We start from the raw sequence: 16372 nt of genomic DNA on the forward strand, positions 1-16372 counted from the left end.
AGCAACATTAGTATCAATATGACTTTTGTTCAAAAAGTAAATCATGCAGGAAGGATAAATTTACATCAAAAAGTCACATATAAGAAGTGATAATCTTCATCATTAAGTCCTAAAACCAAGTTCATCAAACTGAATAAAAGGTTCTGTAATCTTTAGGTGAAATAGAAGACCTCTCATATATATTCAGTCCTGCTATAAAGCTGTCTACACTGACAACTCCCTTGCTACATCACTGGTCATACACTGCTCTGGCAAAGCTTTAGCAATCTTGAACCACCTCTGAAACCCACCGCCTTTCACTTTTACTGGGCTAAAGTATAGTTTGTAAACATTGTGATTTGTTGTCAAAAAACAACATCTTATTTGCAAATATGAAAAACATTGCTAGGAAATATGTCATAGTAAGTTTGTTGGGTTTTTTTATGGTGATAGAACAAATTACTTTTAGAACATTTAAACATCTGAACGACAGCTGTTCCAGCAAAGCCAGCTGAGTATGAAGGAACATAGGCTTATTTCTAAGGAAGTATCTTCTCTGTCCAAGTTTGCCCAAGCTGAACTGTGCTTTGAAAGGCTGCATAGGTGCTTTTTTTGAGGAAAGAAATACTGATCTTTTAATTGGAAAGGAGAGCTAGAAACAAGGATGTCAAAAACAATGTGTGCATGTGTGCCTGTTAAAACAGTTAAGAAAAAGTGTCTTTCTCTGATCCAGGGGATGTTATTCAGCGAGAAACCTAAAAAGGGCAGCTCGGTTTTGGCAGTATCTCACATTTCTTGTTTGCGCATAATTTTCTTAAATTTCATTAAATTCAGGATGAGATCAGTCAGGAAATTTCAGAATAACAATTGAACAAATGCTCTTGCCATGTAACATTTAAAAGAAAAAAACTTAATCCTCTTGTGGGAATAGGGGATATAGCAACTTTTTTTTCACTCTATAAAACATGTCCTTTAAATATTTACTAGTCTTGTATTTTCTACATGTGGTCCCATACCAAACAAAAGCCTTCTACCTCTCACTAAAGTATGCTTAAGAACATTCACTGCATAAGTAATTAGAGTATTAAAAGATCCAGATGTGAATTAGAAAACCAACTGTGTCTGTTATAGCTGAATTTCATACTACTGGAGTAAGATCAAGCAGGAAAGTTGTGATTTGTTCCAAAGCACCACCCACACAATTCTCTGAGTAAGTTACCAAATAACAGTAAATCTAACCAGTGAAATGCAAAACAAAGCCGTCAGATCTGATTAAATTCCCAGTGATGGAATGGACAATAGTCTTCTCTAACTTTCCAAGCTTTCAAAATAAACCTTATGTACAGCCACATGTATCATAAATTTCTAATTAACAACTACTATTTTCTTTGGCTGTGAAATATCACATGTGACTCAACAGACTTGAGGAATACAAGGTTATTGTGCGGGAACAAAATTAAATCTCCTCTTTTGAAAGGGACACAGTTTATTTTTGCTCTATAAACTTCAGAGAAGTGAAATTTCAAGACAAATTACAGAATACACATTAGCAGAAAACTATACCTATGTAGTGTTCCTGAAACAACAACTGCAGTTTAAGCTGTATCAGCAAATGCACTATTAAATTTGAAAGACTACATATTCAATATTAAATTTAATTCTGAAAATAATTTGCCTGCTTTGGGAAGTTCTGCCAGGCAAGGCAAACGTGTTTGTAGGAGGTCCTAATTTATTCCTAAGTTCTTTTCACCATTAATGGACAACGCAGATATATTTTCCTTAAATTTATAACCTGGTTATAAAGGATTTTATGTCAAAACTGGTAAGGTTAGGCAGTAAGCTTGTAAGGCTGGGCCTGTTCTCCCAGCACACACAGGCACAACCATTGCTTTTTGTCAGAGCACAGGCGAGACCTGTCCCTGTGCTCTGTGAAGATGCTCTCCTCACTGCTACAGATTTGGGCACAGGTTCTCAACCTTAGCGACCAACAGGCCACTGCCAGCGGCCTTTATCCCGGACCGAGGTTCTGCCGCAGGCTGGGGCTCTGCCTGCAGTGCCCGACCCAGACGGAGCGGCCAAGTCACAGCCCCGCACCGCAGCCAGGACGCGGGCAGCCTTCGCAGCCCCTTTCTGTCTAGTCGGGTGCAATGTAAACTGCAGTTTCGGGAAATCAGGCTTCCTCACCACCCCTTACGCTACAATCTCACTTACCCCCTGGCACTACAGCCACGGCAGGGGAGACTCTACAGCACAGGCGGGCGCAAACACTGGAGTCATTTAGGTCGCATCCTGCCGAAGCTACCAGAATACTGTGCTGCCTCAGAGACCCAAAGGTGGGGACACACGGGACAGGGCTGCAGGGACAGCCGCCTCAGGCAGGGAGCAAGGGGCATCCCCCGGGGCTCTGGGGCGACTGTGAGGGGAGAGCGGGAAGGCTGTGAGGGGAGAGCGCGAGGGCTGTGAGGGGAGAGCGCGAGGTCGCTCTGAGGGCTCTGGAGAGGAACGGGGCTGACCGAGGAATGGGGCCGAGTCTGCCGGCCCAAACACCCCTTCCCAGGCTGAACAGGGCCGAACACAGCTCACGGGGGGTGCTCAGGACAGAAAACCGCCCAATCTCCCCGCTCACCGGAGCGGATCGGAGGGGACAGCACCTCACGCCGCCGGGACACGGATCCCCGTCCCGAGCCTCACAACCGCCGCCTCTGCGCCTGCGCCGCACGACTCCCGCGTACCTCCGGACCGCCAGGGGGCGCCGGGCGGCCGCGCGCTCCTCGCCGCGTTCCCCCCTCTTGCCGGGTGCGCGCGGCGCCGCTCGTCGGCGGGGTCCGGTTCCGTGACAACATCGCGGCCTAGGCGGGCGGGCCGGTACCGGTACCGGTACCGCCATGGGGAAGAAGCACAAGAAGCACAAGTCGGACAAGCACCCCTACGAGGGTGGGTGGGTGGGCGGCCGTGGACCGCTGAGGAGGAAGGCCCCAAAGGGATCGCGGGCCCTCGGCCCTCACTGCCAGGCGGGCGGGCCCCAGCCTCCCCGCCGCGGGGAGGGGAAACTCAGAGGTGAAGCTGAGGCGGTGGGGAGCGGGGCCTCGGTGCCGCCCGTGAGAGCAGCGGCTTGGTGCTGAATCAGCTGCAGGGTTTGGAAAGAAACTGAGATGGGGACAGTTGACAGACTGTGGGAGGAGAGTGGGTGGGGAGCTTGTGCTGTGTTACTGAGGCAGTGAGGAGAGTGGTGTTTGCGGTGCTCACACGGCTGCTTTCTCTGCTGTTTCAAGAATATGTAGAGAAGCCACTGAAGCTGGTGCTGAAAGTTGGAGGAAGTGAAGTTGCTGAACTCTCTACTGGAAATGCAGGAATTGAGTCCAGCCTATACGAAGAGAAATCTGAACACGAAAAACACAAGGACAGAAAAAGGAAAAAGAGAAAGAAAGGAGAAAAGCAAGTTCCTGGAGAAGAAAAGGAGAAAAGAAGGAGAAAAGTTAAGGTATGTATAGATGCATTTTACAAAAAAACAAAACAAAACAAAGGCCTTTCAGCTTCCTGTAATCCTCTCATCAAAAGATGAGATGTGACAGTAACTTGTGTCCTCAAACTGGAATACATTCCAACTCAGGGTATCAGTTTTGCCAATTTCTGTTCTCCAGAGACTTTTCTTAGAAAAAGGTGAGTGAAGTAATCTGAAATTTCTGATCTTTGAAAAAATACTGAGAGCTATAAGAGCACAGGAAATTAAAAGAGGAGGGGGAAATTTGGGTATTAATAAATCCACTTATTTGAAGCCCAATGAAGACTTTATAGATTCTTAAATAAAAAGGAAGACTGTTTTCCTCTCAGGAGTCTTAATGTGATATGTTAGACAGCTATTGGAAGAATCTTAAGTACCTCTAATTTTTAATTATCCTGAGTATTTCTTACTAGTTTTTCTAAAACCTTCAAAAATCACCTTAGGGGTTTGACTGGAGACAGTTCTCTATGTAGAGTGTAGGGCAGTGTCATTACTGTACCAGTGGAAGTGCTGTCCATAACATTTTAAAAACAAATAATTCTGCAACACATTGCATTGTATACCTGAATTACTTTATTGTCCAGCAGATGGAGACAGTACCTAAAGATGTTTATAAAGAACCAACTCTTTAAAGATTCACCAACTTTTTTTTAGTGCTGGTTTTGCTGATCCCAAAAGTTTTTGTAACAATCTTTCTTTGTCTAGGAGGATAAAAGGAAACGAGATCGAGACCATGCAGACAGTGAGGGAGAGCAGGAAATGAAATGTCAGACCCCTGTCAGATTGGAATTGCCACCTGAGAAACCATTGACAAGTACTTTATCAAAACAAGAAGGTAGAAACCCCCCAACATTTGTTTTGTTAATTCCAGTTTTCTTTAACTGACTCACAGTAGAGCCTCTACATCTCTTTTGGTTTTTACCACTGTATTCTTTTCATTTATGATGGATTCTCAAGTTGTATCAGTTCTGTTCAGATTATTTCTAATATCTTGGAAGTTTAGTACCTCTTTCAGTCAGTTCTGTCTCACTTCTCTTCTCCCTCCATTTCTTTTTCATCTAGAGGTGGAGCAGACACCACTTCAGGAAGCTCTGAATCAACTCATGAGGCAGCTGCAGAGGTAAATGTCTGTGCTAGAGGCTTTCAGGGCTATGAAATGAAAATAACATTAAGGAAAAAGGCATAGAAAAAGCTGAGTGAAAACACTGTTCCTATATATATTGCTAATGGGACTGTTCCTAGGAACTGCAGTGCTAGCTTAAAAATACACAGCATTAGCACAGATAACACTGGTGCATAGCATCACTGGATGTCAGAGATCACCAAAAGTCTTCAGGAAATGTCATCATGGAAAGCTGTTACCACTGTGAAAATTAAATGCACACCTTCTGTCACAGCTCTTAGCAGCAAGCTTTCTGCCTTCTCTTCATTTCAGTGTGCTACAGATGACAAGGACACACTGCTATGACATTTGTTTCCTTTGTTCTTGGTGACTTAACTAAAATAGGAAGCCAGCTTTTTTAAAGCCTTTGAAAAAAAATTTTTTTTTTAAGTCTTGAGGCCACAGATAGTTATCAAAATATAGAACTAACTTCTAAAATACATTTGTAGCACTTTTTTGGTATACAGGCTTGCATATGGGATCTTTCCAACCTTCGTAAGAGAAAGAAAGTAATTTCTAGCTTTATGGTTTTGATTCTTTTAAGCTCAGTCCTTTCTTTTCCATTTAATTCCAAGCTCAATATGTTAATTGTTATAACTTGAAACATAAACTGTCTTTTCATTTCTTAACAGAAAGGATCCAAGTTCTTTCTTTTCATTTCCTGTGACTGACTTTATTGCCCCTGGCTATTCCATGATCATTAAAAACCCAATGGATTTTAGTACCATGAAAGAGAAGATCAAGAATAATGGGTACCAGTCCATAGAAGAGTTAAAGGTAATTCTATAAATTTTATTTTGACTACAGAGATATATTATGCTCGATTGACCTCAGCTCTGTTGTTTCATGAGAATATGAAGATGCCAAAAGAACCTTTACCTCAGCCTGAAGAAATGTTTCTTGTTGAATTTTTTGTGAGCAAAGTTAAGTTCTGGAATGAAAGACAAAATATTCCTGTTTTGTAAAAAAGCATCTCAAAGGTGTGGATGGTTTCAGGTTTCATGCAGGATTAAGTAGAACCTGTCCTTCAGCATGTCACTTCAGATCCTTATTTAAGAATGAAGATGTTTGCATTTTTGTCAGATTGCTCTCTTGATTTTGAATGCACTGCACTGCCTCTCAAAACAAAGGACTCCGGTGAATTGATTGGCTTTGTCTGTCGTTTGCCTCCTGTACCTCTGCCAGCCATGTTTGTCTGGGCAGGAAGATCCTCACCTAGTGAAGGCAGGATGAGCTCAGTCCTGCTGGCAGCAATGGCTTAACCTGTGCTATAGTGTGCCCAGTGGGTTTGAGGGCTTGTTCTGAAGACCCCTAAAGCTTTTAAGAATAGGGGGTTTATTTTGTTTGCTTCAGCAATTAACATTCTCTGCAGTTATTTACTTGGCTTCATGAGAAAATGTAATCTGTGTGTAATTAACAGTTGATCTTAGGCAGATGTTAGTTAATAGTATTGGGTGTATTTTCTTGTCCAGTCTTCTTCAGATCTCCCAAACTTAAGAATATTCCCTGTTGTTGCAGCTGTTTCTGGTTAGTTTTTCATTTTAACTTTCAGGTTTTGGAAGTAGCTGAGAATGTTCTAGAACATCCCTACCTGCTGAGGCTCTGCAGTGAGCACAGAAGTGAAGTTTCTAGCTCAGTCCCTCAAGAAATAAACTTCAACCAAACATATGTTCCTTTTCTTCTTTGTAACTGAAACTTTGGCATATTCCTTATGTTTTAACTTCTGAATTGTAGCCTTCCTGATTTTAAATTTTGCTTTATTGTCTTTTTTATGTTGCTTCACTTTGTTTTTTCTTTTCTGGATCAGGTGTGGGTAATTTTAGCTAAGATGAAACTTTTAAGAACTACCAACAATACTGGGCACTTAAGAATACTTTGAGTATATTTATTGGGATGCTAATTTGAGGCTGGAATGTAATTTAAATACTTAATTCTGTTTAAATTTGAATTAATTGATTAATTAATTTTAAAAGTTCTTTGAAGTTCTTTTCCCTGAAAGCTCAGGACACACAGCATTTGCAATAAAGATTTTAATGCAATGTACTATCAGATTTTAACTTTCATTCCAAAATTGTTATGTCTGTACAGGATAACTTCAAACTCATGTGTACAAATGCAATGATTTACAACAAACCAGACACCATTTACTACAAAGCTGCAAAAAAACTGCTGCACTCAGGGATGAAGATACTTAGTCAGGTAATAGAAGATACAAATCACTATTTTAAAATATGCTCCTTCCTTCTTCACCCCTCTTTCATTCTACTTTTCTAACAGGGATCTCATGAAAATTAATGAAAACATGCTTAGTATTTGTCAAATGCTTGCATATTAGAATTTAAATAGTAGATGGTTTTAAGGCTCATGCTTTAGTGCCTCTACCATGTCACTTATTGAAGAAATATTTGTGCTTAGTATTTCATTTTCTAAGCTAGCTTTATAGTTACTAGTCTAAGAAAAAAAGAACTCAAAGAAAATTGTCCTCTATGGGTAAGTTAGGAAAAGATTCACTGAAATAGCAAATGAAAGGATTCTGGTCTTTTTTTAGGAAAGAATTCAGAGCTTGAAACAAAGTATAGAATTCATGGCTGACCTGCAGAAGTCAAGGAAGCAGAAGGATAAGATGGAACTGCAGCAGACTGGGGAAGATGAAAATGGTGCTGGGAATGAGAAAGAAGCCATGGATGGTGATACCAAAGCATTCAAAACACCCAGCAAAGAACACAAAAAGTAAATTATTATCTCAGTAACAGATACAGCATAAGCCTTTTAAATGCTACTGAAACAAAACAACTTTTAGAGGCACAAGTGGATGGGGTTTTCTCTTACTGGTACTGCATATAGGCTAAGACTTCTTCATCTCAAGGGAGCAACATTTTTATAAAGTGTCCTCAAATACCAAAAATAGAGAAGTCTTTTATCATACCATCATTTTTGCTTTGTACTTAACTCTGTACTCCTCATCAATTCCATTACTTCCATTATTTTTTATTTTAGTGTCTGTTTCACACAAGTAGAGTTCTGGAGAAAGCTTGTAAACCTGGCCTTTTAAACATCTTGATACAAAAAATTACAGAGCCAATTTCAAGTATCTTTTTTTGAATATTTGTGTATGGTAATTGTATTTGAAACATGTAAATGCATAGCTACAGAATGTATACTTCCTGAATGTATACTATCCTGAAATACTAGTGACTTTATTTTCACAGATTTGAGAATACAGGTACTAAAAACCAGAGTATCTAATATTTTATTCTACTGAAAATGTTGTTTGTTTTGTGGGAGTGATGATATAGAATCTGCTAGGACACTAGTATGGCTGAACACAGACACCTCTACAGTTACCAACATCAAAAAGCATTTACAGATACAAGTCTTTGTCAGGTATTTTTCCTAGCTCAACTAAATAGAGTCATAAGGAATTATGCTTTTTCTTGTTAGCTGTTTTGTCTACAAAAACTGTTTGCACAGCTGACCAAAAACTCCACCACTTTATCCTTTCTTGATATTCAGCTAATTGGTGTTTGTTAAATCTGTCTGTTAAAGCTAGAAACTAAGCTGTGTGGGTTTTCATCACAGGAAGGACAAAGATCTGCTTGAAGACAAATCACAAAGCAACAGCTTGGAAAGGGAACAGGAGCAGATTGATCGTATTGTGAGAGAATCTGGAGGAAAATTAACAAGAAGGCTTCCAAACAGCCAGGTAAATCTCTGTCTCTGGTAACTCCTGTCACTTTTTCATAAACTTAGCATCTCATTAGTTGAAACTCAGGGTGTGCTTTTACACCATTTGACATGACTGATCATATGTGTAACATATGCTTAAAAAAAACCACATGTCAGTTGAATATATGCTGAATTTCATCAGCAACTTAATTTTTTTTAGAAATTCTAGATAAGCGAGTGGAAAAGGACAAAGAGTAGGAACCTAAAAAAATACCTCAAATCCTACCTGTAAAAAACCCCATAGTTCTGAAACAGCCACATATCTGATGAAAGGCTGTTTACTGTTACAGGAAAAGGAACTCAGTTTGATAATACTGGGCCCGTGTAATTTTCTACAAGGATTATGTGTGTTATTTCAAACTGTGTAGAAATGTTTATCATAATTTCTTAATTTGTTGTGCCTATACCAATTATAAAGTTACCCAGTGAAAACAAAGAGCAGCACTCAATTCTGACTGATGCTTTCCAAATCCCTTTCTGATTTCTATGGGTAGGACAGTTTCATTAGACTTTTAGTTTAAGGACCATGAATTTCAACAAAAACATAAATTACTATAATCTGATCTCACTTCAGTGTGAATTTGAAAGAAGAAAACCAGATGGTACAACAACTCTGGGCCTTCTTAATCCAGTTGACCTTACTGCAGGAGGTAAGTTGTCTTAGTTCAGGTAACAATCCACTTTAACTCACCTGATACACAGCTTCCTTGCTGGGGCAGGTCAGCAGCTGCCAGCCAAGAACCTAATGCTTCTTGACAGCCTGATGAAAAATCTGGATTTTAAAGAGATGCAGCTGAAGGTGCACATAGATTAAGACCAATTGTGGTGGTTGTTAGGAACAGCTGGAAGGGAGCCCTCAGTAGCCCTTGCTCCTTTTTGCATCAGCTGTTTGTGGCATCTGCAAGAGAAAGCTTTTGCCATTGGAGAAGAGACTGTGCCACATGCTTGGGCTTGCTGAATGCCTGGGCTTAAGTCTGATCAGTGTACACAGTGCAGGGTCTGCAGGTCTCAGATGCTCCAGAACTGGGCACCAGGAACTGTCTTGGTTCCAAATAACTTTGCCATGCCAGTTCCATTTGTAGTGCCACTACCTGAGAGTGCAGGTGCTTGACTATGTAGTGGGGTCTTTCACATTAAGAATGGGATCCTCTTTAGTGATGCAACAGAGGTCTGTTAGGGGAGGATAGCAAGGAAGAATACTAATAATGAATACTTAATATTTAATTTAAATCTCTACTTAACTAGTATTACCACTTACCTGGTCTGGATTAATTTTTAAGACTACACACAGACTTGACTAGGAAGCATTTGGAGAGTAAAACATACTTCGAGAGTTGGATCCTCTTCATTTTGAAGTTTCTGGTTATGATTACTCAGTGAGTTTGGATGCCTTCCTGTGTCACTTCACTATGCCTTAGTTATTGTCTGTATTTGATGTATTGCAGAACCAGGGTACTGCCCTGTAAAGCTGGGCATGACAGCAGGAAGACTTCAGTCAGGAGTTAACACATTACAAGGGTTCAAAGAAGATAAGAGAAACAAGGTTACTCCAGGCAAGTGCTGATTATTTTCTTAAACATATAAATCCTCCATTTTGTATAAACTGAATATATTAATCTCGTTACTAGCTCACAGATAGCTTGGTATTAAGTTTTTTTTTGTTTAATCATAAAGCACATAATTGCATTTATCACACAGCTAAGCAGTACATCATAAAGTCTGTCTTAAATTACACAAACAAAAGAGGAGGTGTATTTAATAAAATGTCCATCTGTACTGGTAAGAGGAACTACATGTGGTAGATGAAGGATTTTTGCCAGCTTTGAAAGACCATAGTGTGGAGCCTGAGAACCTGTTACTGGCACCAAACTGTATTTTCCTGTTGAGTTAAGGTATATAGTTTGGTTAATAAATATTTGTAAATAAAATACATTTCATGTAGATATTACTAGAAGATGTTACAGTGTGAACAGATGGCATTCTGTGCAAGCTGTGTTTTCATTGTAAGAAATATGTTCCTAAAAGTTTGGTTTTGGGGCTTGTTTTTCAACCTATTCTCATGTTATCTGATACAAGCAAATCAGAGGTAATAATCAGTACTGTTGTTTGTTAGTGACATACTTGAATTATGGACCCTACAGTTCTTATGCTCCAACATATGATTCTACATTTGCCAACATAAGCAAAGAAGATTCTGACTTAATCTATTCAACATATGGGGAAGACTCTAATCAAGGATCTTTCAGGTAATCAAACATTTAACTAAGATGTGTATTACAGCTTCCATGCACAGAAGCCTTTAGGTGCAGCTCTGCAGTATGAGCTGTGTCATTGGTGCTGAATGATGTCACTGCTGTCTTCATAGCACACTGGGTTTGTTTTGGTGTGGGGTTTTTTTTTGTGGGTTTTTTTGCTGTAAGAAAAAAATCTAAGAATTTTCCTGTAAAGTGAAATGAGCCAGGACAGAAGGATTTTGAGGCTCCTGATTCACAGGAACAGTCTAAAAATTGCATATATTTATGACTAACTATGAACAACTCATGATCAATGCCAAAAAGAATTTTGAGTAATAGAAAAGTTCACAAAAACTGGATTTTTTAACATTAATGAAATTAATTAGTGCCTTCAGTTTTAATGTGCAAATCTTTAAGTGCCTCTGTAACTTCTTTCAGACTGAGGCAGCATACTTTTCCTAGTGTTTCAGTATGGAATTTGAATGTGTTTCTCAACTATGGAAGGCTCTGGATAATTGGTTAAAAGGTTAATGGTTAAGGAAAACAAACAAAAATTAAATAAACCTAAAGCAAGCCATTTACCATTAATTCCATGCTACTTTTTGCATTTTCTATGCAGTGCATTGTGGTTTGACTTCAAGTAACTTTTTTCCATTAGATGTTTGGTATAAAAGTAGTAACCTTAACTATCTTTTGGTCTTTCAGTATTCATGATTTTTTGATGAAATCACAAGATTATCCTTTCTTAATGGCTGATAGTTTGCTTGATGTTCTAACTAAAGGAGGACATTCTAGAGCTCTCAGAGAACTAGAAATGGTAAGAATGGATTTGTGAACTTTCTTGTCTTGGTTTTAGCACACAAGCTGTAAAGCTAGGAAAATACAATATTAATCCTATTGATCCTTTTAATTGGTAGTAAAAGTGAAAGACTGACCTTTGTCTCCAGCAGATGGATTTTCTGGAAAGGGATTACTCCAGCTTCTTAATTAGTGAAACATGAAAATTAACAAAATTCTGTAGACAGTCACATGTTCTTTTTCTGTCTGCTCTCTCACTCCCATCAGCACTGTCTCTTGTTCCATTTAGTAAAGAGATACCAGTAAGCTGTTGTTTAGAAATTACATGATCATGGGGGGAAACAGAATACATTTCAGCCTCTAATAATCATCCTTCCATTTCTTCCTGCCCCCCAGTAAACAATAGTGCATGCTGTAAAAATTGTTGTAGTACACACAAATATCTGAAGAAAGCCCTCCAAAAAATAGGTACTTTGTAACACAGTTTACAGAGGAAGCTGCTGATGACATTGTGTATTTACCTTATTTTAAAATTACTGCATTGTATAAGGCTTTGCTTAGAACTTAATAAAAAGATTAACTGTCATGCCTTCTTTCTCTGCTCAGCCATTGGAGGAAGCTGAAGGCCCACAAGAAGGAAGTGATGCAATGAAAGATGTAAGGGTAAAATTTTTCTCTATTAGTGAGCTACTCTAAACACCTCATCTAACCCCACATTTAGAAAACTGCCTACAAATATGGGGCCTGTGCAGCTACACTGGAACTTTGACAAGTGGCAAATACCCCCCAGGTGAATGATGACAACACGTTATTGTGCAGGCATTTGGAGAGTAAGAATCTCCATAAAGTTGTGTCTTAAAAAACAACTGTAAGTCAAGAGAACTGAAAAGAAATGCTTAGGTATCTTTGTGATTGTTTAACCATTTGTTAGGACTAAAACAACAGCTGCCAACCAGCAGATCTATCTTAATCTGATTTAGTTTAACTTGAATTTACAAGTGTAAAGTATCAGACAATAAGTAGCTGTCTTTGCGAAGTTTTCTCAAATACCTTGTGCTCCTACAGGCAAACAGTATCTCAAATCATTCCACCAAACTTTATTCAGTCAGAGAAAGCATAGCAGTAGTGCTAGGCAAAGGGCTGCTCTCCTGAAGCCTTCGTCTGCAGCCAGTTACCAGATTGGTTTTGAATTTTGGACTCGGATCTTAGATAAACTCTGCTTTAGGTGAGCTGAAGTTTTGAGTTGTTTGGGTTGTTTTTTTGAGTTGGGATGTTGGTCTGAAGTTACTACATCATTGCTGCATGCCCCCAGAGGGTGGTTTTAGCAGATACTGTTTTCTATTTGAGTGTGAAATAGAATAATAAACTGAATAACTAGAACACAAAGGTTTCACAGGGTGTGTGTTCAGCTTTCACACTGTGTGGTCACTCATGGAGCAGACTATAATGGGTTTCTTGGGTTGGGGTTTTTTTGTTTTTTTGTTTTTTTGTTTTAGATTATGGACATTGATATTGCGGCCAGGTTGGACTCTGCTAATAATGACAGACTTACAGCACTAAAAGCAGTGACAAACTTTGGACTACCTATAGAAGAGTTTGATTCTGAGGGTGAGTTTTCTTGGTACCTGCACTTCTGATATGTCTGCAGCTGTGTTGGGTTCTCAGTCCTGCTACACAGTTAGACTTTGTGTGTTTTATATCATAATGAAAATAAATGTATACTTACTAGTGAGGACTTTTCTTCCTTAAACAGAGGCTGAAATCTTCCAGAGGAAACTTGATGAAACAACAAAGCTTCTGAGAGAACTCCAGGATGCTCAAAATGAACGGCTAAGTACAAAACCACCCCCTAATATGATTTGTCTTCTGGGTCCATCTTACAGAGAGATGCACTTGGGTAAATAGACTTTTTCTGATAATTCTTATGGAACTGATCAAGTCTTAACTTGTATGAACTCCAAGAAACACAAAATTTAAGTAACAGTGCAGAATAGGTGTTCTGTTAGGAGTAGAAGGTTGATTATTTTGTATGTAAAGCCAGATGAAATTTTCAATAGCAATTGCAAGTATTTGGGAGCTTTCTTGATGACATGGTGCAGACACACCTCTTACTCTGTGATTTTTACAGTGTCTTTACTTAAGTATCACCAAATTCTTACTGTAATGCTGGCTTTATTATAGGTTTGATCTAGTTATCAGTCTGCTTTATAATAAATAATAACCATACATTCTACAATTATGTGAACAAACCTTGTCTCACAGGTCAGTTATGCAGCCTGTGTTAGTGGCAGTCTTCTAAGACAGGACTGTGGGCAGAGGGTGTCTGGTTTGCAACTAAACCTGACGTGTGCAATTACAAACTACAGCATCTGTGGTCTAAGTAACCACCTTCACTATGATAAGATCATTCCCCTTATTGCAGAAAAATTACTGGGTTGCTATTGTACCAAGTCTAAACCAGATCAAATATTACCTTTCTTAAGTTTTAAGTACTTACAGCTTCCTCCTAGAAGGAGGACCAGAGAGAACAGTCTCTCTGGTTAATATACAAAACTAAACCCTGAATCCTGACAGCCAGATGTTACTGACACAAGGGCTGAGTGCCAGAGCTCTCCCAGATGATGTATCAGAGTGACATAAGTGTCATTAGCTTACTCTTTTTAACTGTTGTGTGAGGGCAGCAACCCCTGGTCAGCAGCTGCTTCATTCCTCCTGTTCTTAACCAGCTTTTTTATAGTTCCCAGGATGTCGTGCAAGATTGCACTCAGTATACCAGAAGTAATGCTGCTGCAGCAGAAGAGTTCATAACATAATGAACATAAGACAATTCCATTTGTACTCTAATAGTTCAACTGCTTACAGGGTGAAGGGCTCACCTCAGGGATTCTGTGTGTACCTGTGGCATAGTAATGTATCCACTTCTCTTTTCTAGCGGAGAGAGTAACAAATAACCTGAAAGAACTTGCACAACAAGTGACTCCAGGGGACATTGTTAGTACCTACGGAATCCGGAAAGCGATGGGAATTTCAGTTCCTTTACCTGATACAGAAGACAGCTGGGTGGATTTGACAGAGGGTGAGTATACAAAAAAGGGGTTAAAATTCCTCACTTCCTAGAAGGACACCACCACGCTTCCTTCTTCTCTAAGGTTTTGGCTGTGCACCCCTTTTGCTAAGTTTGGCCAGCTGTCCTGCTTTGTAACTTGACAGCATCAGTTCAACTCAGCTCATGCAGCCATAAGTAAACTACTGGTTTTGCTGAATTAAGGAGTTGGGTCACTGGAAAAATCAAGTGCCAGACCCAGATCTCCCCCTTGTGGCACATAAACTATAGAAACCTACCAGGAGGTCATATTTGTCCCCAATTTGTAAGGAAGACAGGAATTTCCCTTCAAGAAAAGTAATTCACACAACAGATTACTCAGTCTGTGGTTTATAAATTTAATTTAAGGTGTTATTCAAGGAAAATGGGCAGGATTACTTCAGGAATTTATCTTTTCAAGGAAACTGCTGAAGAAAGTTCAGTACTATTGAGCAATTTCACAGCACTGTACCAGAGTGGCTGTGTAACAGATCCAGCTGAAACATTTTCTTGGACTGTTACAGAGGGTACAGCTAACTCAGGACTATCTGTACAAATAGCAAATGACTCCTGCATGTGCATTTCATTTATTTACAAGTTCGTATCCTAACTAACCTGGTATCTGTTGTAAACTTTCAGACTTTCAGGAACCCAAAAAGACTGTCACCGTCCCTGAAAACAACTGTGGTCCAGTTACAGTCTGAAGCTTCAGTTACGTTTACAGCTGTTTGTTTGATTCTGTTTAAGAACCAGATAAACTTCTTCAGGTGCATTGCTGAACATGTATTTTTTCAAACTTTTGTTTATTAAATTTTGGAACTGATGACATTTGAAATTGAATGGTTTGTATTAGAGTTACTTCTACTACATAAATCAAGTAAATTTTTCTTTTTTCATTCCTTATTATTTTAAAGAACCCCTTGCAGCATTTAATTTTTCCTAGATTGTTAAGTGTCTGGAAAAGTCAAAGCATAAGTGAAAATGTGCCTATATGTGGTGCAGGGATTCAACCAAAAGTTTCTAAAAACAATGTATAGACTCTGTATCTGAACCTCATTGGGGCAAGAATCATGAGTATCTAAACATGCAAGTTTCCCTTTTTAAAACTACTGTGCAACTCTTATGATCATGAGGAAGAGAAATAAACTTTTTTAAAAAAAAAACCTGATGTAGCCTGATGAATTAACAAAAGATGAGTTTTGTGAGACTTTGAAGGTGGATTAATCTTACTTAGAGAATTAAGGCCAGGTACTCATGGTATTCTTTAGAATACTTGAGGGCAAACTTAGAAACATTAGGACAATAAAGTGAGACTAACAAAGCCATTTGCTGCCAGTAAGTAAAAATACCACACTAACCTAGTACAGTCAACTCTTGAGACTCATGTAGCCAATTCTTGGACATTCTACTAAACACTTTTTTGGATCATGATCTTAAGCTTGTTTATTTAGAAAACTCTTAGCATCAGAAGGCAATTCCCTATTCAAAGATGGAGACAAAGCAGACTGACAGTGCAGATTTTTAAATGTTGCTCTGTTTTACCCCATGGTTCCAGTGTAACCTTGGACTTGAGCAGGAATAACATGGGGTGTCCCAGCTCCATCTGAGGGGTAATCACTTACATGCACAGCAACAGGGAATTGAACCAAGAGGTAGCTTAAAGGGAAAGCATAATCATGAATCCCAAATTCCACTCCCAGTCTTATGACCAACATCATCCTTACAGTCCTGTCATTCATCCTCTCTAAAAAATGCTGCAGAAGTGTTCACTTAATTGTTCTCAAACTTTCACAAGCTTAAACTTAATTTCAAAAAGGTTGAACTACCAACCTGGATTTTTTCTCCATTAGTTTCAGTTGTCCCAGAATAGTTCTTAGTTACTCCTGGAA

General features: G+C 39.2%; 1 protein-coding gene across 2 annotated transcripts; it reads left to right on the forward strand.

Moving 5' to 3' along the window:
* The first annotated feature begins 2755 nt into the window (after positions 1-2755).
* Positions 2756-15307, forward strand: BRD7 (bromodomain containing 7). 2 transcript variants are annotated; one of them, XM_030457865.1, is made up of 17 exons: positions 2756-2913; positions 3252-3460; positions 4187-4316; positions 4544-4601; positions 5276-5420; positions 6732-6842; positions 7192-7373; positions 8223-8346; positions 8944-9019; positions 9815-9922; positions 10483-10615; positions 11309-11420; positions 12008-12058; positions 12898-13009; positions 13155-13298; positions 14334-14477; positions 15123-15307. In XM_030457865.1, the coding sequence occupies exons 1-17, from the start codon at positions 2865-2867 to the stop codon at positions 15185-15187; spliced, it is 1953 nt and encodes a 650-aa protein (XP_030313725.1). In that variant the 5' UTR covers positions 2756-2864; the 3' UTR covers positions 15188-15307. The 2 variants fall into 2 exon arrangements, with proteins under 2 accessions (XP_030313725.1, XP_030313726.1); XM_030457866.1 differs by lacking the exon at positions 2756-2913 and adding an exon at positions 2957-3036.
* Positions 15308-16372: the final 1065 nt, after the last annotated feature.

The sequence above is a fragment of the Calypte anna genome, chromosome 11 (assembly GCF_003957555.1).
Source record: "Calypte anna isolate BGI_N300 chromosome 11, bCalAnn1_v1.p, whole genome shotgun sequence".
Lineage (NCBI taxonomy): Eukaryota > Metazoa > Chordata > Aves > Apodiformes > Trochilidae > Calypte > Calypte anna.

Coding starts and splice junctions, on each gene's coding strand:
- BRD7 (XM_030457865.1), top strand. CDS start 2,865: ATGGGGAAGAAGCACAAGAAGCACAAGTCGGACAAGCACCCCTACGAG. Junction 8,347..8,943: donor GAAGGCTTCCAAACAGCCAG/GTAAATCTCTGT, acceptor ATCTCACTTCAG/TGTGAATTTGAAAGAAGAAA. Junction 13,010..13,154: donor AGAAGAGTTTGATTCTGAGG/GTGAGTTTTCTT, acceptor TTCCTTAAACAG/AGGCTGAAATCTTCCAGAGG.